At 36.7% G+C, this 23,459-nt stretch overlaps 1 protein-coding gene across 3 annotated transcripts in view; it reads left to right on the top strand.

Annotated features, from left to right (window-relative positions):
- The window catches only part of zzz3 (zinc finger, ZZ-type containing 3), a 34,305-nt gene extending 11,338 nt beyond the window's left edge, over positions 1 to 22,967 (top strand). For 2 of the 3 annotated variants that reach the window (XM_007887259.2, XM_007887260.2), the window contains exons 2-12: positions 754 to 2,297; positions 11,503 to 11,641; positions 13,438 to 13,585; positions 13,786 to 13,919; positions 14,577 to 14,648; positions 15,151 to 15,252; positions 16,810 to 16,905; positions 18,631 to 18,786; positions 19,401 to 19,535; positions 20,275 to 20,375; positions 21,581 to 22,967. In XM_007887259.2, the coding sequence (XP_007885450.1) occupies positions 814 to 2,297; positions 11,503 to 11,641; positions 13,438 to 13,585; positions 13,786 to 13,919; positions 14,577 to 14,648; positions 15,151 to 15,252; positions 16,810 to 16,905; positions 18,631 to 18,786; positions 19,401 to 19,535; positions 20,275 to 20,375; positions 21,581 to 21,725 (2,712 nt within the window). In that variant the 5' untranslated portion in view covers positions 754 to 813 and the 3' untranslated portion in view covers positions 21,726 to 22,967. The remainder of the gene's footprint in view (positions 1 to 753; positions 2,298 to 11,502; positions 11,642 to 13,437; positions 13,586 to 13,785; positions 13,920 to 14,576; positions 14,649 to 15,150; positions 15,253 to 16,809; positions 16,906 to 18,630; positions 18,787 to 19,400; positions 19,536 to 20,274; positions 20,376 to 21,580) is intronic. The other variant, XM_007887261.2, reaches the window with a different exon arrangement.
- Positions 22,968 to 23,459: the final 492 nt, after the last annotated feature.

Below are 23,459 nucleotides of genomic sequence, written 5' to 3'. Positions count from 1 at the left end.
TTGGCTTGATAACGTTGACCTGCTTGGTTGGTTGAATTAAATGAGTACTTGACTTCAACATTATTTTTGATCCTGGTTGAGTTTCAAATCCCACATTTGATCCGTCACTAGGATCATTATCTATCATCATAAACATTGCCCACTTGCACTACTGTCTCACCACAAGAATCCTTGAAAGTTTTATCCACTTGTTTATTACTTGATGTTTGTTTTCTCTATGTTCTTATATCTTTTTTTCTCTCACTTCAAGTTTCACAAACTTCAACATGCCCCAAGTTCTGTAGCCCAGTACTCTCCTAGACAGGTTTCTGTAGTCTCACCTGTATCCATTACAAATTCTTACTGGGTTTCCTGCTCCTCAGCAGGTTTATTTTTGTTTTCAAAGCCCTTTCAACTATACATTTACAATCTGCTCGGTCCTGAGTCTCACACTTTCCTTCTTTTGATGGATTGCTCTCTGTGACCCATTATTTTTGCTCTAACATTGGAAGCTGAGCCTTCAGCCACTGTAAACTTATTCTGAATTTCCAAATGTTCAAAATCAATGTTCACGGCATCGCTGGAGTTCTGAAAGCAGATTCTCTACTCACTACCGTGGTTGGGATATGTGAGATCCCTTGGGAGATTTAGTAAAATAAATCTAGGAGAAAATAGGGAATTTAATTTTCAACCGGACACTGCAAATTGTAATTGCATCTAGATTTATGTACATTTCTGCATTTAGGCTAACTTTCTTTTTTTTGTATTCTAAAGGTTTTCTTCACATGGTGCTGATGAGTGAATCATGATGATATTGTAGGGATTTGCCATATTATGGCTGCTTTTCGATCTCAGCGTGTCACAAGATCATCAGTTGGGTCGAATGGTTTGGATGAAAACTTCTGTGGCCGAACCTTGAGAAATCGTAGTATTGTTCACTCTGAAGATTCTTCTCCACTTTCTCATCTAAGATCTCGATCACCCAAAAAGAAGCAGGACGGTATACAACAACAAAAGGGTACTAATGGAGGAAGGGTCACGGAATGTAAACAGCAGAGTGTTCGAGAATCGTGGGTGAGCCCTAGGAAAAGGGGATTATCGTGTTCTGAAAAGGATAATAATGAAAAAAAAGCTTTAGACATTTGTGATACAGTATCGCCAGTTTTTAAACGTGTAAAACGCTGTTCCCGATCAGAAACCATTGATGGTTCAGAAGATGTTTCACCTGTGAAAAATGAAAAACAGCCACTAGAAAGAAAAAGTTTGGCTGTAAATAATGACGGGGACTCGTCACAGCTTAAGCGAGCTCGACGATTTCTTTTACTGGATGATTGTGACAAAAGGGAGGTCAAAAAGGGGAAAGATTTGGACAACGGACAGAACAGTTCTGTGTTGCCTGTAGAGGTAACTGCTCACCAGACTTCCAATGGGATCAATGAAAAAGATGCTGCTGTTCCAGAGTTTAGTGAGTGTGAATCTATTCATTTGAACAATAAACCAAAATGTGTTGATGTTGATACATGTACATCCGTTTTACTGACTGAAATTGAAAATAGTAATTCATGCGATCACTCAGTACTGCTCAATGGCAGTAAGATCGTCACTGTTTCAGAGCCTGATGTGCCTTGTACAGATTCAGAGTGGGAAGGCTACAGCATAGTGAGTGATTGCCCCTCTGTATCACAAACTAGTCAATCACAACAATCTACCGCAGTTCTAGCAATCGAAAATCCATCACAAATCAGGGAGTCTGAGGAAGAAGTGGATGTTGTTGGAGATAGTTCATGCCAGTTGAAGGAACAGTGTTTTGAAAATGCCAATTGCAGTATCGATACTGCTCAGGACATTGAACAGTTCTCAGGGGTGACTGATTCATCTGCAGTGCTGGACTCTGGATTAGTTCCCTTGGCTGAGCCTCAAGAACATAGATATGCATTGAGAACTTCACCCAGAAGGGCTGCCGCTGTTAAGTGCAGTCCTCAAAAGATAAATTCACCTTTAAGGGACAATGGACAGCCTGAAGACAAAATTCCCAGCCTTAATGAAATGGAAAAGGCTGTAGGAACAGTTGCTGCTGGCACTGAGCATTGTATGGAATTTGAAGAAGATTCTCAATCCAAGAGAGACCTGCCTCAGGACTCTGTTGGAGAATGTTTCAATGGAAATATGTCTGATTTACCCACGGACTTGGGCCTGGGAAGTGGGCACTTATATACTAGCAGGGAGAGTAGCAGCCAGCAAACTAGAGAAGAAGAGGAGGAAGAACCTGACGTGTACTACTTTGAATCAGATCATGTGGCACTGAAACACAACAAAGAGTATGTGTAACCATGGTAACCATGACTTTTATTTCCGTTCCTTGTTCAAAATAAGATTTTGTTCATTTGTGCCTGCTGAATGAAAATGGATAGAGCTGGTTTCTGATTCTTCGTTCTTATTAAGAATTCATTGATATTTTAAGGATGCAGTTCTGACACCAGAAATGATTCCACCAAGAACATTACTCGTGTTGTGTATTGTGTATAATTTTTATACTCCGAGTCATGCTTTATACAGGATTGGTGGAAATTGGTAAGCATCAAATAATGTCATTTTTGAAATGTTCTGCAATCCAATGAAAATAAATCTTCATTGATGATAATTATTTTAGGCTACGAAGATTGCCCACTTCCAGGTCATCAGGTCACCATTGACATGGCTTCCTGAGCATGCGCAGCATAAAGGAATTGGCTTTCAGCATAGCTTCCTTTGCACAGCAGCCTAGTGATCCCGACGACATGGAAGTTGGTCATTTTGTCAAAAATGAAGAAACGAATTGTCTATCTGACAAATTAGAAAAAATAAAATCGTTTGCCACTCGCTTTATCTAGTAGTGTGGACTCAACTGTAATAATGCCCTCTTCTTCCCCCACCCCCTTCAAAATTAATTGCAAACATTACTGTAGCATTATTGACTTGGTTTGTGCTTGAGGCATGTCTCTCTAAGCTCTACTTAGGTCATTTAGTGTTGCTGTTGAGAAAATTTAGTTTGTTGGGAAGAATGCTGACATTAGTCGTAAACTGATTGAAAGGAATTGTGCTTGATTTAAATTCCTGTTTCACTGAAAAGAAATAACGTTTATAAATAGTTATTCTGAATCCATTTTTTTGTATTAAGATATCTGCTGTCCAATGTATTTAGATAGTTAGTGGTACTCACTTCGCTTGACAATTGGTCACTATTAATATTAGATGCATCAAAATAATAATGCAAATACAACCAAAAATAGGATCCTGAAAATATGTAGTTGGAAAAGTAAGCTTTTGAGTTCATTTGAAGCATGAAAACGTGAACATGTGTAGTAGTTAAGCCAATTTCAGGGATTCTGGTTTGTTTTGCAGTAAAGCATTTATCTGTTTAAATGTCTGACACAAGAAGCTAGTAATAAGTCTGTTTGTCATACTTGCTGTATTTGAATCTGTCCAACATAATGAGAGTTGAAAAATTTGCGTTTTCCTCCTCAGTTCCAGAAGATAATAATCCCACTTGGGAGTATGGAATCATAGGTGCTGGAAATCTTTCCATTGCTGCTCAAGTCCTGTTCTTTACAGCTTGTACTGTGAGTCATGGGTGGCATCATAAACTCATTCCAAACCCTGTCTTACCGATAACCAAACACAAACTATTTCCATGATAGCAATCGGCATTGAGCACTCTTTGCACAGCTTAATAGTTAAGACCAGTTTAGTGCCTACTCCCACTCTCACTGTTATTGTGATGGAGACAGTTAATCAGCACACCACAGCAGCTGACCGTTCCTGGTTTGCATGTCATATTACTAAATGAGTGTCTACTTACTGAACTACTGTATTTTAAAATCACTTCATGTGTGAATATCAGCATTGTTTGAAAAGGACTACAGAAATAGTAAGACTGGAGTCTCTTCAGTGGTAATGGGTAGAATCTATGAAGTATTGGGACGTTCTCCTGATGTGAAAGGGGCTATACAAATGTAATTTGTTGTTGCATTGTGTTGTTTCTTCTGAAGACGATGCTTTCTATTGGTCTTTTTTACTTTTTGTTCCCAGACCAACCATAGCTCCATTGTGGTGCTTTAGATATATAATAGCATTTCAGTTGTACTAAGCAAAATGGTCCACTTATGCTGCTTCAAGCATTCATTCTCCCAATAACATAATAAATCACCCACATTTCAGAGTAAGACTTCAAACAAATTAGAAGGTATTAACAAAGTTTGTGAGGTTGTTGATGTTGAAACTTGTCTTTTACCCTTTTCTCTAAGCAGAGCAAATGTAAGAAAATGTATTTTCCACTTTCGTGCAGGAATATGATTTTTTTTTATTTTCCCGGAACAGAAGAACTGAATAAATGGCATTTTGATTTGTTTTATTTGTATAGTACAAAAAAGCATTATGCTTACTTCAGCTTGTTCTGTCTTGAAAATGAAGATTCTGTGAGCATGCCTTTCATTCTGAAAGAATCTCATCAATGGTTACTAATGGCAACGGCACTAAATGGGTCAATTTCTTGGCATGAACAAAACTAGATGGAACATTTTCCTCTACAAAGCTACTTTTGTAAAACTCCTTGCCTTTAAAATGTTTTTAAATCGTTAAAATGATAGAATACATGTATTTAGGGTATGGTCATTTGCTTCATGCTTCTAAAACCTACATTTTCTTTGGCCACTTGCCATTTTGTAAGTTACAAACTCTTTGCCAAATGTAATGTATCTGCTATTCTGCATGAAATGTACTTTCATAGTCCTGTTGATTGAGTTGACTAAGAAATTCAAATCTGACTTGTCTATTCTCTTAACGCACCAATTTTATGACAATTAATTGTTTTCAAGGTAACACTGGATATAATATAAAATAAATCTCCGACTAGCCGTACTAATTGGAGAGATCCAATCTGGCAAGCCAGAATTTCCAGCTAAGTGTAATTGCAATGCTGCTACCGGCTTTATTCGGTCTTGTCTTTTTTTTCAGGGCAGGAAAATGCCAGTAGCGGCATTGTAATTGTTTGAACTCTGCGAGCAGAAGATAGTGAATAAGCAATCTTCTGATCGCAGGATTCAAACTGAGTGATAAAAAAAATATCCCGGGCCACTGAAGGCCAGCGAGCATGGTGAGGGGGTGGGGGGTGGGCAAGCAGAGTGGGCAGGCAGCAGTCTACACGGGCACTGGCCCGTGGATTTCCTTTTCTGATGTTTCCACCTTGGACCTGGTCTAGCTAGGTATCAATTCCAGATACCTAAAATCCTGGGGGGAGGAGTGGGGGGTAGTATAGATTTCTAAATTATGCTGTTTTAAGATCAGAGTTCTAAAACATAAATGTTGAAGCTTGTTTCTTTTGATGCTAACATTTCTTAGCTCTTGTCTTAATGGATATTGAATGCTCTTGACATTTTATGTGGTTTCTAGGATCTGTTTCAAAGATAAGCAAGCCATTGTCCAGATTTTAATTTGCGTAGGTGCTCTGATTTCTATTCATGGTAATCACATATTTAATTGGAAGACATTAGTTCTTTCCTTGCAGTGTTCTAGTAGCCCCAAATGGACTGGAGTTAAAAACGTACATTTAAAGCCTTCAAAACTTGAGCTGTATTACATACTTAGTGAATTACTGAACATGTTCCCTTGCAGGGCATCTATATTCTGTGATGACATGCACTTCCTTCTTCATTCTGAAGAGCAATGCTGTTGTCTTAATTTTTATTTTCTACTTAGAAGTTTCACAATGATTGGGAGTGCATGTCTGATTGCTAATGTCTTTGTAGTCTGTAGAGAGGAAGAAAAATTGTGATTTGTAACCACCCACTGCGAAAAATAAAGTCTTCTATTGGGTTACATCTCATCTGTTTTCAGAGGAACACATAATGGTTTTGTCTTGTAGTCCCCTTTGGCCTAATCTAGGATTTACGCATTTTTCAGTTGAGTTAGCAATAAGGAAGTGTTAATTATGTGTTGAGGAAGAGGGAATTATTGTCTTCGATTTCACAATAGTCTAGTTACATTATGGTTTGGCTTGCAGAGACCAAGATCTGAGAGTTTCTGGAATACAAAAAACACAATATTTATCATAGTTTGAAGAGCTTAGACTAGTTGGAAGCAATTTTATTTGTTTTAAGCTAAAATGTTTATACCTTTTTGGGGAAAAAAAGTGAATTATGGGGAAGCAAGCTTTCAAAACCAGGTAAGTGCTCATTTTAAAATAATAATTATTTGACAATTTGTACTAAGAAGCCAACCTTTTGAAACTGGAATATGTAAGTTGCTACTTGACTATGCTGAATGTATTACGAACAATTCTGGTAGTTTCGGAGCCCACCATTCTGTGTTGTAAATATATAGAAATCTAATGAGGTAGAGATTTTAGGTTTCTTGTGATGAGTTTTTTTTTGGTCAACAATGAAAGGTGCTTGAGTGAATTATTCGAAAAAATTACGTTATCTAATGTAATTGAAAACCGTTTACAGTAAGTGGTGAGATAGAATAGATTCTGTAAAGTAATACAAAAAATATTTTGTATGAAAAGTTATGAAAGAAATTGATTCAATGTAGTCGGCTGCAAAAACGCTTCTCGTTATTAAGTACAAAATCCATTTTTTTGCCAAAGTATCACCACTGCCTCCTTGATTTTTTAATATTTAGCACTTTGAGTATTCTTGATGTACGTTAGTGTTACAAATACCGGAACTAAAGAACTTCAGCATATTGCCAGTAGAGTATTAATATATTTTGTTAAATAGAGGACCACACAAAACAAATTTAAATTTTATTATTGTCACACAATAAATATTTTTTGTATCTGTATAATCTTATAACTAATACTCTACTAACAATATAAGTAGGTTAAATTTGATTCAATGTTTTACATGGCGTAAGAGAGCTTTGCTTCGAACAGTGACAATTCTCCGTAATTAAGAAGTTTTTATAATCTTCAGTGGTGTCGAAGTACGATTGCTTCAGGATGTTTTGGAACTCTATCTTGGATCTTCATCAACTGTAGAAAAATAGAAACTGCCAGTTTTGGTGAGTACTTGTGTTTTCCATTAACGGATGGATAACACTTATCCTTTAATAGGTCATTGAAAAGTTTCTCAAGTAATTTGATTCAAATCCATCAAAAAGTACAATTTCTACATGAAATAAGAAACATAATGAGAGACAACCTTTCTTGAACATCATGAGCATCAAACATTTTGGAGACGCATTTTAAGCAACAAAATGCAGAAAATGATTTAAACCAGATTCATCTTTTAAAACCTAGAAACTCACTGTTAAGCATTTTGTTCAAGACTGGCAAGTTCTGAATTCCTTAAATGTGTGAATAAAACTTGATATAGTTCTGTAAGTAATTTGAGAAGGCCATGCCGTAAAAGAGGGGTGAATGGCAAAATTAACTGTTTGATAGTTGTTTCACAAACAAGCGACTAAACAAAGCTATAATCCAAACAGAAATGCTGGCAATCCATAGCCAGTCATTCAGCATTTAAAAGAAAAAATAGGTTGACATTTTATACATGACCCTTCATCAGACCTATCTATGCCTACCAGCAAATGATTAGCCAGCAACTTTTATACTTCCAAGTATACAACAAACAAAATCAATGTTACAGGGCCATCCCAGCACTAAAATATTTTTTTTTAAAAAAGGCAAACTGCCTACAATTGCAGGAGTTGTGACACAGTAAGAGTAGAGATTAATAACGAAACAAAAGAAAAACCTACAAATGATGGAATAATTCTGCTCGTGCCTCTGCGGGATGGATCCTTGACTCATCCCTTTTGCCATGAAAGTTTGATATTCATTTGGCTTGCTGTGCCATTTATCAAGAAGACTCAAGTTAAATTATTATAAATAAGACTTTGAACATTATTTAGTTAATTCTCTCTTCAATTAAAAAGAATCTAGCTATAGATCAACAGTATCTATCCATTATGCAACAAGAAGCATTTAAACATTTCTCTAAAAGCTTATATTTTGATGTTTGCTGGAAATGATGTAGATGTAACAAAATTCTCAAAGCTGATCCTTCAACAGCACTGAAGACAAGAAATGAAATTCTACAGTTCTTCATTTCGTATTTCCCAAAAATGCTTTATGTGGTAGTAATCTTGGATTAATGTAAGTTGTGTATTGATAACTGAAATTTGGTTACTGCATCTCCCTGTCTGCTTACATATTTCTTCAAATAAGGGGGCTATAAATGCAGTAATGACAATCCAGGTATTAAGGAAAACATTACCAGTGCTCAGGGCAAGGTATTTTTTCCCACACTATATTTTGGTGGCCTCCAAATAGAGTTGCTGGATTTGTGAGAATTGTGTTCAATTTGAGTTTTTGAAAATGATATGGATGAAAGCATGCTTATTGGGAACTGGAGTGACAGTCAAATCTAAGATAACATCCAAAATAAGACATTACAGTGTAAGGAATTTGTATACACCTCAACTAGCAAACATTGGAAGCACAGACATTGAATCAGAAAAAGTAACTGCACAGTGATGATAACAACTATTTCTTTTGAAATTAAGTCTGGCTTTGAGGAAAAAAGTTCCCAACATTTTTTTCTAGTTAATTGTTCCTGTTTTAAGGGTGTTCACGGAGGAGTGAAATCGTACAATTGGTGGTGAGAATCTGGGGAAAGATAATCTATATTAATAAGGACAAAATGTCTGTCTATGTGTCTGTCTAGGTGTCTGTCTGCCAATAACGCAATAACCGATTGACGTAGAGACATGAATTATACCTCATCGGAAAGATCTTGCATGAGCGAGTGTGATGGGCATATATTTTTTTTATGGGGCACTCCTATCGTTGATGAGCTATGACCTAAACAAGATCATCGCACATGTATGGCAGGTAGTCACTCAATCCATGACTGTTTGCAACGTGGTTGCAAGCGTAACTGCAACGTGTATCTCTAGTATTTAATAAAGGTATTATGTGACCTTAGTTAACCTTTCAGGAGTTCAGGTTGGTTTGACCTTTTAGATTCACTGTAATTCATTTGCACAATTGAAAAATTCTAGACTGCTTGGAAGTCTAAGTCAATTCAATAAATCTAACTCTGCTTCAGAATTAATTGAATATGAAGTAAAAAAAAAGTTGGCTTAGTATCATGTACATATTAGAGGATGCCAGAGAAATATTTGGGGATCTGAATTCAATGGTTTCCAGATTAGAATTTTGATGGTGAAAAATCAACATTGAATTCAAGCAGTGTACATTGTTGAAAGTTTGGGTCAGTATTTATTTCCTCACTGACCTAATGGTTTATTGTGTGGTCAAGAATTCAAGTTCAGTAGCTCCACTGATGTGGTAAAGCTTAAAAAAAATCAGATAATAAGCTGTTGAGTTATAGAAGGGCTTCTCTTATTTCCTTTCACTTGCCCCCCCCCCCAGCCCCACCCCACCCCAAAAGTTAACAACTGGCAAGACTTGGAGTGAGATATTGAGCTCTATTAGATGTGTATTTTCTGTGTGGTAAAATGTCTAGCAAATCGTTTTCAGAATTTGTGAGAAAATATTTGGAGAAGACGGAGTTCAATGTTTATGGCTGGAAAGCAATTGTTGTTTCATTTCCTGTTGGATGCATGCTAACAAATAATGTCTGCTATCATGCATGTCTGGAAAAATACCCACTTTCTTATGTAGTTGTATTTCTGCTTTAGATGTTATGCATTATAATTATTAATATAATTGACAGACAATATCAACATGTCGAACTAAGTTGAACTAAGTAATTTCTGAATGCTTATTGAAATAGAGATATATTTGTATATTATTATAGGTTTTTCTACATGTGCTTTTGTATGTACATACTCCTCAATACAGCTTGTTTATTTTTCTCCACTTGCAAAAATTTCATTGACGGTGAACTCGATAGGATTTCAGTCAGAGATGAAATGACAGTCTGTCACTCAGCCTCTTGTTTGACATTCCCAGCTTTAGGAATATAGTTGATATTATCTTCCAGACTTTAAAGCCTAAAAGCATTGTATTTGAGGATGTTTCCAAAGGGTTTATAGTGTGGTTTGAAACTATGCATTCTTCTGGTCGTTAAATATGAGGTCCAAAATAATTCATGTCTAATTGAAATTATGAAGAAGCAACTAGCTATAAGCAAAACTATAAGTGTTTGGAATATTATTACCAAGGCAATGCATGATAACCTTGTGAAAAGATTGAACCCACAGTATTTGTTTACTTGCTAAATGTTTCTTGGACATGTTTTTTAACCCTTGTGTGGCATTGAGCAAGTTAGTTTGTTTTTAATCCTGCAAAATCGAATATTTATATGAATGTTTGTCAAATTATTTAATTTGTGTATATGCTTATAATTGTAATTTTTGTTTGAGTAAGTTAAATGTTTTGTAAATATTTTGCTTATTTTGAGTTTCTTTATCGTAAGCAGAATCTTTGTCCAAAATTTTAGATAGATGACTGATTCCCAGTCTTTTACTAGTATTGCTCCATAGCCATCCATAAAACCCACACCACATTGCACTGTAACGTATCGTGCCCCATCAAGCAATGTAGAATTAGGAACTGACTGCTTCAAACAATAACATTGGGATGTTGGTTAAAATGATTGTAGACTCATAAACTTCTATTTTAAAAATCCATTGTTAGACTTTAAAAAACAAATTCTACTCTGATATACATATTTAGGAAAGTTGAATATATTGTACATTTATTTTTATTATTTGTTGTAGTAGAAGACAAACATGATACAAAACTTTAGTAGCTCAGTAGATTATTGACTAGTAAGCATTAGGCAGAATAAATATATAAAGGAAAGATGTGAAAGTTATTTGCTCAAATAAACGTCTGCTCCATCTGGAAATTTGATTCTTATTTTGCTTTTTTAAAAAAAATACAGTTTACCAGAGAAGTTTTTCACCATGGTAGAATTAACTCTTTTATATATTGATAGAAGAGAAATACTTTTGCAAATCCAAGTAGCTTTTAAATGTTAATCCTGTATTAACTGAGAATATCATTCTTCCAATTCCTTTTTGTTGCTGGTGGGGTTCCTTATTATTGTTTCAAAAGTGTAATGCTAAACAGATTCATGTGTGACCATACTTTGGTGATTTGGAATATTTTTAGGATTTCTAGGTTATCACAAAATATTTTTTAATTTGTGTGCATGAAGATGAAGGTTGCCAGTGCTAAAATGGATCATCTCTGTACTTTTGTCATTCACTGTTAGCTTTTAAGATTCAAGTGTTACATGTTTTCAGTGTGGGATAAATTAATCACTACTTTGCCCAACAGTATGCTTTCTAAAACCTCACATCAGCACCTCTACTGCATTAATCTGGCCATTCACATTGCCATTTTGAAGAACCACCCCAAATGGTGTTGAAATACTAGTTGTGATTTCCTGCAGATTTACTGGGAAGTTTCAGCTCTTTCTCAGACCTATTTAAGAGACGACCATTTCTCTCAATTATAGCTTGCCTTTGGTGTGTATAATGATTTGTCCTGAATTATCCTTTACTCAGTTACCAGAGGCTGCTGCAGACCATTGCTGTACTAGAAGCTCAACGAGCTCAGGCTGTTCAGGACCTGGAAAACTTAAGCAAACACCAAAAGGAAGCACTCAAGGACCCTATTACATTTGTAGAAAATCTCCAACAAAAGGTTGGTAATGATTTGAGTTGTCTGTCTTAACCACACACTTGGTCATTCTATGGAAAGCAGGCACTAGTTAGATAAAGTATTAAGTGGGTAATTGAGCAACAAAATGTAGTGCATTATGATATCTATCCTAATCCCAGGCGTGGATGTCAGTCTGGATCAGTTGAGTCTGAAGGTTGTAGGTTCGATCCCCAAATTTGGATTTTGAGCTGAAAGTCTTGTTTGTACTCCCAGTGCCACACTGAGGCAGGATTGCATTGTCGGAGTTGCTGGTCTTTGGTTGAGGCATTATATCAAGGTTCCGTGAGTCTAATTAAATGGATATTAAAGATCCCAAAGCATTACTGAAAAAGAAATGGGTGTTTCTCCCAGTATTCTGGCCAATGATCCTAGATAACTTGGTCATTCACTTAATGACTATTTGTGATACCTCATGTGCCAATTGGCTGCTGCAGGTTTGCTTACAAATGCATAGGTTATACATGACAGCAATTAGCAATTACCTGTGAAGATCTTTGAGACGTTTTGACGTTGACAGTGGAGTCCTGTAGCTCAGTGGTTAGAGCACTCGCTTTGCAAGCGAGAGACCTGAGTTCAATTCCAGGCAGGGCGAAACCTTGGGCAAGTTTCCTTACTCCACACGCCTAATAATAATCCCTCCAAAACCAAAAACAATAATAAATTGGTCATTTTCAATCTACGACTGTTTGTGGGACATTGCTGTGCGCAATTGGCTGCCGCGTTCGCCCACAAATATACAGTCAATTCACTTTACAGTGTGTTCTGTGAAGCGCTTTGGGACGTCCTCCTGACGTGAAAAGCGCTATATCAAATGCAAGGATTATTATTATTATTATTATAGGCACTATATTAATATATCGTCCATATTGTGGGGTCCTGTAGCTCAGTGGTTAGAGCGCTCGCCTCGCAAGCGAGAGACCTGGGTCCGATTCCCAGCAGGGCGAAACCTTGGGCAAGTTTCCTTACTCTACATGCCTGATAATAATCCCTCAAGAAAAAAAACAATAATAAATTGGTCACTTCAACCCACGACTGTTTGTGGGGCACTGCTGTGCGCAATTGGCTGCTGCATTTCGCCCACAAATATACAGCCAATTCACTTTACAGTCTATTCTGTGAAGCGCTTTGAGACGTCTAGAAGTCGTGAAAGGTGCTATATCAAATGCAAGGATTATTATTATCAAATGCAACGATTATTATTAAATGTATTCCGTTTACCACTCCTTGGAATTTGCTTGCTCATGTTCTTCCTATTAGTTGTTCCATCTTGCTTATCAAACTTTCTCCCTACTACCTTTGTATGTTGTAGTTTCAAAAGTGGTAAAAGCTCCTGAATATTATTTATCGCTGTGGGCATTTGAGGCTTCATCCATTATCATGCCAGTATTTGTTTTTCAGCATGGGCTTTCTGCTGGTGGCCACCATGTCTATTGCTATTCACTTCTGGTAGTCTACCCTTGAAAAATGTTTATTTGACTTGTCATTGCCTTGGACTTCTTGAATGGCGTAGATAGGGTCTGATACTGTTTGTTTCTAAGCAAATTAGTTTATGTGTCCTCCATCATAGATGCATTCATGGCCATCAAATTTTCTCTGACTACTATCTGTGATGTAGTGGATAGTTTACTTTCTGACTCATCTATGAGCTTGGATTTTCCAGAGCCATGTTTTCTTTTTCCCACTTTATTCCTTCTCCATATTAACAGCATAATTTCATCCTTATTTCTTAACAATCTATATGTGGGAAGGTACTAATTGAACCTTTGCTTTTACTACAGATTGATATGGAGCTTCCATGTTCACAAAGAGTTGTTCAGCTGCCTCAGATTCCATGGGATCACTATACATCTGGCCTTGGCAATTTTGAGAAAGAATACAGAAATAAGAAACACAACACAAGAAGGCTAAAGTTAATCTTTGACAAAAGTAAGTATAAATATACAGTTCTAGGTATTGAATAGTATTTATTTTGCACATTTATTATTAACTAGTAAATGTTGAATTATTTAAATTAAACTAATCTTAAGTAATTTACAACAAATCAAAACAAACAACACAGAAATTTAACATATTTTGGTCAAATTTGATTATATATTTAGTACTCCACTTTTTGTTGCCTGATTTAGGATTACCTCTAAGACCAAAAAGTCCTGTTGATTCCAAGAAAGATGGGGAGTCATCATCGTCTTCTTCTTTTTACTGTTCAACGTTGCCTTCAAGTGATACCCCAGAGGTAATGGCCACAAACAGTCGCACACAGGTAAAACCAGTATAATGTTTAAAAAAATCTGATGACAGTCAGTCCTTGAAAATATTAGGATTTAAATTCAGTATTGGTCTGAAACAATCCTCGAAGAGCACCTTCAGTAAGAACCTATCTTCTGCTATCCATGGTTTCTTAAAATAATCTAAAACCTGAAAGAGATATAGAAATGTCATGTTTGTGCACTAGAGGGTGCTCTATTCAGGAGCATAGTGAAGACAGCTATTTTTTTACCCAATAGATAATAGTATTCTAAGAGTGTGACATCTCCATTGTATGATTAGCAAAAAAGACCCTCCCCTAATATGTTGTCTTAGAAACTATTAATGTTCTGTGATGGCCTTTGGCCTGATGTATTTAGAGGAGATAACTTGAAAAGTAGTTTTAAATTTTAGAATATAATGTTTCATTTTTCTATTGCTATGAAGTGTTATTTGGGTCAACAATTGGAGTAATTCACCACCTATTTAATCCTTGTGCCAAAATGTCTTGGTTCTGCTTTTTCTTGAGAGCTCCTATGTGAAGGAGCCACTGTACAGGGGATATTCCTTTTATAAAACAACTACTGACCCTTTACTAATTGTGGTTTGAGTGTTGGTTTTAATGCTATACATTTGATATTTCATTTTTATTTCTTGCATGAAACATTTTCAGGTAATAAGAGGACGGATTTGTGATGACTCTAAATCAGAAACCTATAACCAGCTGTGGAGTATAGAAGAACAGGTAAGCTTTCCAGTGTATAATTGCAGAGCAAAATGAACACAAGGATGTAGGAATCAGAAGTGTCTATCTAGCTGTGGGTTCTGTGAATCTATTTTAGCCCAACATTTATTTGCCTTTGAGACGCCTCGAAGACATAATAAGCTCTATGTCAAATGCAAGGATTAATATTTTACAGAAATTAATGAAATGCCTTACTGAATCTTTGTAACTACCAATCTCCATCCAAGTTTGAATTTATACAATAGATTGGAAAGCTCATTTTAAGTGTTTGGAATTATGAGTTGTTATAAAACAGAAAATATTATTGGTGTGTGCAGAAGTTTAACAGTAGTTGGTACTAAAAAGAATGCAGTAATGGAGATGATAATATAAATGAAGATTAAATACAAAATCATACACAAGCATTTTTTTTTAGAGTGACTTAGTAAAGATTGGCTTGCTTAAAGACCTTAATTGTGCACTTTCGTATTGTTAATTATTACTTAAAAAAATACTTTTTCAGAAAAGATTGGAGGAACTGCTCCTTAAATACCCACCAGAAGAAGTGGAAACACGTCGCTGGCAGAAGGTAGCAGATGAACTAGGCAGCCGAACTGCCAAGCAGGTAGTTGCTTCAGTAATTTAATATACTTGTCTTGAATGTGATTCATTTCGGCAAATACTAAATTAATTGATGTCAGCTTACCTACCATCACTTCTATGAAACCCACCACCTGCTGCCTCGACCCCCTCCCCACCAACTTGCTGGTCACCCAGCTCCCCCTCCTCAGCCCACTACTGGTTGACGTGATCAACCAGTCCCTCTCCTCCGGAGCAATCCCTGCCTCCCTCAAAACTGCTGTTATCACCTCCCTCCTCAAAAAACCTTCCCTAGATCCCTCAAACCCCAGCCACTACCGCCCTATTTCTAACCTGCCCTTCCTAGAAAAACTTCTAGAACTGTTGTTGCCATTCAACTTTGCGCACATCACTCCTCCCACTCCCTCTTCGAACCTCTCCAGTCCAGTTTCCGTCCTGCCCACAGTACAGAGACTGCGCTTGTGAAAGTCACAAACGACATCCCTCTGCCTCCTTGTCCTCCTGGACCTCTCCGCGGCGTTCAACACAGTCGATTACGCCATCCTCCCCCACAGCCTTTCCTCCGTCATCCACCCCAGTGGGACCATACTCGCCTGGTTCGAGTCCTACCTCACAAACCGCCAGCAGTACATCTGCACAAACGGCTTCTCCTCTCGCTCTCACCCGGTTACCTGCGGGATACCCCAAGGATCCATCCTTGGCCCCCTCCTCTTTCTGATCTACATGCTCCCTCTTGGGGATGTCATCCGCAGACATGGGGTACATTTCCACATGTATGCGGACGACACCCAACTCTTATTTTTCCACCTCTTTGTGACCCCCAGACCCCTGATGTTCTGTCAGCCTGCCTGTCAGACCTCAGGGCTGGATGAGCGCAAACTTCCTTCAGCTGACAAGATGGAAGCCATACTCTTTGGCTCTCGTCAATGTCTGAAATCTCAAGGTTCTCACCTCCTCCACCTACCTGACCTCCCACTAAAACTCTCCACACCCGTACGCAACCTAGGCATCATGTTTGACGTTGCCTTCGTTCCTCCATGTCTGGCCTCCTCCTTGTCCCCCGAGTCCTCCGCTCCACCCTCGGCGGCTGTGCCTTCAGCCACTAGGCCCCGAGGCTTTGGAACTCCCTTCCTCACTCCCTTCGCCTCGCTCCCTCTCTTCCTATTTTCAGGTCTGTGCTGAAGACCTTTCTTTTCGACCGCACCTTTGGTCACCTTCCTCCCCCTCCCCCTGGCTCGGCCCCGGGATCCATTACTGTGAAGCGCTCTGAGACGCCATCCGGCATGGAGGGCACTATATAAATCCAAGTTGTTGTTGTTGTTGTAGTTTTACTAGAACTGTGTTTATGCTAAATATTTTCTACTGCATGCCATAATGTATATAATGCAAATCAAATGGCTTATAATTGCAGCACAATTAAAATTCTTATTTTGTTTTTGCTCCATCCTGTAAGTTTTGTGAACAGCAACAAATTACATTTATTATAGCACCTTCTGCATCAGGAGGAATATTATAGTGATGTGGTATTTTGAATGTGGTAGAATTCATGCAATGGATTCACAGTGTGTCTGTTTCACCTCAGGTTGCCAGTAGGGTGCAGAAGTATTTCATTAAATTGGCTCAGGCTGGAATCCCTGTTCCTGGAAGAACTCCAAACTTGTATTTGTCCTCTAAGAAGGTAATGCAAACAGTTAAACAGTGTGCTGCAGATTAAGCAGAAAATATATCTGACCATTTTGATCAAGCCTCATAATTTGAAGACAATAAAAACAACAGTTTGCACTTCAATAGTGCCTTTCACATAGAGAGAGTCTCAAAGCAATTTAGAAAGACTCAATAGGAGCCGAGCTGGGGTGGAAGTAGCTGAAGATGCAGTCAAAGATTTTGCTTTGAATTTTGCAAATAATCTTGCTTTAAATTATTGGTTCTGGTATTCTACTACTTCATGGTGCAGTTGAGCTGTTGATAGTATTGCATCTGGTGAATCCATTAGGAGGTATACTTTCACAGCTCAGGCTACCTTTTGAAAACTAATTTTAATCAAACTATAGGATTACTTTTGAAAGTTAGAGAAAAAGTGCCATAAATATTTGCATTTGGGCAATCTTTGCCATGAAAACAATCCATTATTTTTCACCTTCTTTAATCTTTTGAAAACTAATTTCTCATTCTTTCCACTTGACCTTCTTATTACACACTGTTTTAATAAGAATTTCTTGAATGTCTTTTTAAAAAAAAATCATAAATAGGCAACTGATTAAGAATAATAATAATCCTTGTATTTGATATAACGCCTTATCACGTCTTTGAGATGTCTCACAGCACTTCACAGAATATACTGTAAAGTGGAGTGATTATATTTTGTGGGTGAAAATAAGTAAAACGTAAAGACTTAGTTTGCTGAAAAATGCACGTAGTCGCAATGGACTGTCGTTGAGTTTGCAACAAGATAAATTCACATGACAGGAAAAACTGCAAAAAGAAGTATTTCTGTGAGTTCAGGTTGCAGGGCAGTCTGACCCTTATTTTGCATGCCATGATTGTGATGAATCTGGTCAGTTCTTGGCTGAATGGCTCAATGTAGTGTATTCTCAAAGCAGTGTTTCACCTCGAGGGATGATACCCTGGTGCCAATCGTATTACCAGAAGATCTCCACAGAGAAGGTTTCAAAATGTAACATTCTCTCTCCCTTCTTCTCTACTCGCCCCAAATACACTCACAAAATTGTATATCTTGCTTGTTTATGCTCGGATAAAGCTAAGAGGTTTACTTTAAAAAGTTCTGGATCAAATAGCAGTATCAGAAATCTATTACAGTGATAAATTAGAATAGCCCATTATTAGGCACTATAATGCAGAGATGCCAAATGATCGATTTTCCTTTATTTACAATTTTTGTATACGTATGTATTATGAAGAAAAATAGTACAGAAATAATGAACTGTTTTCTATCCTCTTTTAGAAATATTCAACTCTATATTCTGTGATGCTTGTATCTTGTGTTCCTTTTGTTCTTTGCAGTGTCTTTGCTTCTCACTTGTTTTCCTTTTTCAATCTATTTTTTTGTGGTTTCTATTTTTTCTTCCATTCCTTCATTTCTGTTGTATTTACTGTAACTCCTTTCCTTCCATTTTGGTTTTATTTCCTACAGAAAAGAACAGACACGCCTCCGAGCCAGGCCTTTTAACTTCTTCTTTGGAAGTTGAAACAACATTTTAAAAACAAAAGTTCCCAACATTATTGTGTAGATGTAATTCTATACTTCTCATCCTTTTCACAAATCCTTCCTCTGATAATCTCTAATGTTAGACAGTTTCATCATTGAGCTATACTATATTATAGGAGATTTGGAAATATAGTAGAAACAAGATAATTGAGACTAAGTTTTTTTTTTTTTAAAAAGGCATCAAATAGGCAGCAGCATCCTCTCAATAAACACCTTTTCCGCCCATCAACCTTCATGACATCGCATCAAGCTCCTGTGTATATGGATGATGAAGATGACAGGAGTAGCTTCTACAGCAGTCAACTGGATGCTTCTGCTGACTGCGAAGTCTCAGTGAGTTATTCCTGAACAATCGCTTATCGCTTTAACCATGAAACTGACACCAAATTGTTTTGGATACTTTACAAATATGAATGATTAAATGTGCATGAAGCAAATAAAACAGATGTGACAGCTTTGATGAAGTCAAACATGATCTGAATTAGTTTTGTTGCATGTTAATTGGTTTGTTCACATTTCAGTCAATGTTCATTACCACCTGTTGAGGAGTTAATTACCTTCTGCCAAAAAATAAAATGGATTTTAACCTGGAGTCTAATTAGCTGCTTTCTATAAATTCACTATTTGAGAATGGGTGTTGTACATTTTGTAACAGTGAGAAGAATAACCAGTTTAAAAAGAATTGGGTGAGGTATACAATCTTTTGGTTGGGTTTAATTCCACTTGCTTTCTGCTTCAGTTATAGATTCTGGCAGTAACATTGGTAATTCACCTCATAACTGTTTGTGGAATTATAGTGATACAATATGTTCGACTGCGCACCCAGTCGCTATATTTGACAGTAATTACCCATAAAAGTGCCCGATGACTTTTTTTGTTTCATGCTTTTTTTCGTTTTAATGGAGTGAAAGTGCCTCGTTTTATTTTACTTATTTTGTTCTCCACAGGATGATGAAAGCATTCCACCTGCCTATCGACTTACACCAGAATACAAAGAGCTGCTAAGGTTAAAAAAAATGAAAAAGCATAAACTTGACCAGATGCAAGCAGAAAGTGGTTTTGTGCAACATATTGGCTTTAAGGTAAGTTTAAAAACAAAATAATGTTGCTTACTATGCAGCAGAGGTTTTGGGGGTATTCTGTAATGGAAAACATTGGTGGATTAAAATATTTGACTCACTTCATAAATGTCATTTAGCCACATTAAATTTTAGCTTCAGATGTAAAAGAATCTTGAATTTTGAAAGGCCATTCTGCATTATCTCAGCTGAAGTAAGCCGTCAATTTCAGCTGGAAAAACTCAGGTGGTCATGCCACATCTATGGATAGAGGAAAGTGGGTTAACGTTTCAGGTCGATGACCGTTGGTGGCAATGTTAAAAAATTCCATTACATTTATTCATTCACTTTAATTCAAAAATTCATTCCATTTTAATATTGATTTGTAAATCTGCTAATTGTCAACCTATGTAAGAGAACGATCCATAATTAGTGTTTTTGCTCGAAGCGGGTTGATGAGCACTTGCACCTGTCATATCTGTAATTGTGTTCCCATTTAGGGATAGATACTTGATGTGTAGCTGTATTCAGAAAATGTGCTTCCACTCCAGTAAAAGGAATATTGCTATTTATAAACTTCACAAAGAAAGATCTTTAAATATTCATTAACTATTCAGAAATGCAGTTACAAAACTGGGCTATCTTGCCATTCTGTCATCAGTTGGAGTATACTGCTTAAGGCCATATTGTTATAAATGCCATGCATCTAATTGTACTATAATAAATCCATGTTTTGCGTCCCTTCTGTGATTTACTTTGATAGTGTGACAACTGCGGAACAGATCCCATTCTTGGGGTGCGGTGGCATTGCCAGGACTGTCCACCAGATGGTTCAGTAGATTTCTGTGACAGTTGTTCTGACTGGTAAGTAAACATGACTGTGGAGACTTGCAATGCTAAATAATTATCAGATAAAAAAGTTGGCGTTTTCAGCTACTAGATATCAACAAATATGATATTTTGTGTGAAACATTAGATAATGTACTTCATGTTTATATTTGGTTCTGCTGATTGTATTTTAATAGAAGATGGACTTTGAACATTATTCTTTCACCAAACGATGTAAATGTTGTAAATTGTTACGGGGAGATCTTTGAATTTAGTCTGCATTATTCAGTTTATTTTATGCATGTTTGCTGGCAGGCAAGAAACAAGGCTATTATTCTTAAATTTGATCAAAGGGACATTCTCGACCTGTTTGAAAGAATGAAAAATGCCCAAAAGGATTTTGGTCAGTTTCTGTAGTAAAATTATTAATAGCTGTTAATTCTGCATTTGCATTTTCCTATTCTTGACAAAATATTAATGGTTGTTGCTTTTATACTCATGTATATTTAAACATTCAGCGCAAAGTAGATTCTGTAACTTGAGTTGTAATATGTAAATTACTTCAATATTGATTTTATTTGGCCTTAGCTGGTGATGGGTTCTGTCTTACAGGGGCACTGTCCTGAAAATGTGTTCAGCAAAGCTTTTTTTATTTCAGGAGAGAAAAGAGCCATGGTCCATTTTTTGTCACAATTGTGTCAGGGACAAGTGATGCACTAATACATTTTGACATGATTTATGTCATGTTGTTTTGTAGGCAAAATGTTGTTAACCATTTCATCACAAAAGTGGTGCTAGTTTAATTCTATCTGAAACAATATATGTCTTGCGGTACATGCTTATAAACTGAGAATTCTGAATCTCCCACACTTAGAAAGGGTGATAGAACTTGAAGCTAACATTTGATTACCAACCGAAAATGCAAAACATTTGAATACCAACTGAAAATGCAAATGAGTATTCGAGCATGTGTGACTTGTGCGATTCACTTTCAGCAAATGTGTTTCAGCTACTCAAGGCATGTACAGTATTTACTAATATTAAATATTTATTATGCAGCAATGTCTGGACTTTATTAGTTTTAATCATTATTTCCTATTAAGATCTGTATATTTAGTCTATATTTTACAATATTCAGAAATTCTGATTGGCAGAGGCTTAAAAGTATCTTTTTCTCAAATCCCACAAGGTTACCAATTACCAATTTTTCTTTTTTTTGTTTTGTTCTACTATTTCTGTAGCCTGTATGAAACAGAGAGTCATAAAGGTGATCACCAGCTGGAGCCTATCTACAGAGTTGAAACATTTCTGGACAGAGACTACTGCTTGTCTCAGAGTACCGGTTACAACTACCTTGATCCAAACTACTATCCTGCAAACAGATGACAAGAGGGCACAGTTGAAAAACCATTGATTTGAGATCCTCATCACTGCATTACAAAGGCTCCATTGTTAATTCCATGCACAGATTGGAAGAGTTCTGCTATGCCGAAAACATCTGTCCACAGATGACCACTTCACTGGCATCCTCATCAGCTGTGGCTCTGTGCTGCCACAGTCTTATAGGTCATTCAACAGCAGCTGAACATTCCTTAACTTCCAGAAGGTTTTCTCAGAAGCCTTTTGGAGTCCTCTCAGTACGTTCATTACCTCCTGGAGATGAAGGCAGAGGATGGGAAAACAAAATGGGTGCAAACTGTAAACCTAGTTATTTAATTCCAAAGGTAAGATGGTTTCTGTGACAAGGACTGATCTGTTATCATAATATGATGTAGATAAATGTCGGTAGACAAGTATTTATGAAACAACAAAATACATTAGATTGCTATCACGTTGTGTAGTTTCATAGTCTTTATCAGCACAAGGGTTGTCATTTGTTGCAGGAAAAAAGACTAGGTTTTAGCCACGAAAGAATTCTATTGAATTTATTAAACTAATGAGGTCTACAGTAAATTTCTGGACCTGGTTATGATCCTGTGCTAGCCTGCATAACATAATCAGCTGCTTAATCTAGCAGACCTTTCATCTTCTATCTATTAGCCCCTCCACTGAGCAACAGAAGCACTACCTGAGGCAAAGAGAAAATCGAAAAATTGTGGCTTTGTTTCCCCGACAAGCTGATGAGTTGAAGTTTGAATACCATTCAGTTGTCAGTGAAAGTGTTTTTAGATGTAATGTGCTATAAGATGATTATGTAATGTGTACAAAATATGGTGAAAAAGTACAGTGGTAGCAACAGTGTACATCACTTTATATACGCCCCACCCCACACTTCCTTCAGAATTAAATAGAGCCCTTTCCCCTAAAATGAGAGTTGTCTCTACAACTCATTAACAAAACTGCCTAAAGATAATCAAGTATTATAATTAATTCCCTTTTTGTAGTCTGCACAAGCTCCATTTGCTGAAAGATTGTATTTTTACTATGTATTTAAACAATTGATCAAAACTAGTCAGCAATGAGCAAGAGTTCACTTGCGTCCTTTTATACTAGTAGTTGTTGTGCATCAATTAGAACATTTTTGTACGGTTTCAGTTTTTGGCCTCATCTGTGTGTATGCAATATGTTCTTATACAGATCTGTACAACTGTCAGGACAACTGTGAGAAATAAAATCATGTGGAAATAGTCTCTTTGTATACAGTCCATCTCCAGTGTCTTTAGTTCACAATCAAGAGCCAATAAGTGACCATTGCACTACAGCAGATTATCTTTTGCTGTATTACTAGATATTTTTGATAGAGGAAGAAATTTAAAAGGAAATGTTCAGTGTTCATTTTCTGAATATTACGTTTTTAATCAATATTTTGAGTTCTGTAATGTTCATTTGGCTTCGCTTACCGGATAGTGAAGAACAATGTTTTCAGGGTTAGACTGAGCCCTAATTAAGCAGATTTACAAGGAACTAAAAAGATGAAAATTAATTTCATAGATTTTCTGACAGATCTTAGTCTCTTTGTTTTTTTTAATGTTTTTGCCCAATCATGGCTTTGAATTTCTATGAATGTATGCAGAACATCATTTTTAAAGAACTGCAACAGATTTTTTAAAATAATTTTATTACAATTAGACCTGTGCAGAATTTGAACTCTTACGTTTGCAGAATGATGAAGATGCTTTA

Source organism: Callorhinchus milii, unplaced genomic scaffold, assembly GCF_018977255.1.
Source record: "Callorhinchus milii isolate IMCB2004 unplaced genomic scaffold, IMCB_Cmil_1.0 Scaffold5, whole genome shotgun sequence".
Lineage (NCBI taxonomy): Eukaryota > Metazoa > Chordata > Chondrichthyes > Chimaeriformes > Callorhinchidae > Callorhinchus > Callorhinchus milii.
Note: the sequence above shows the minus strand (reverse complement) of the source record. Positions and strands in the feature narration are given on the sequence as shown.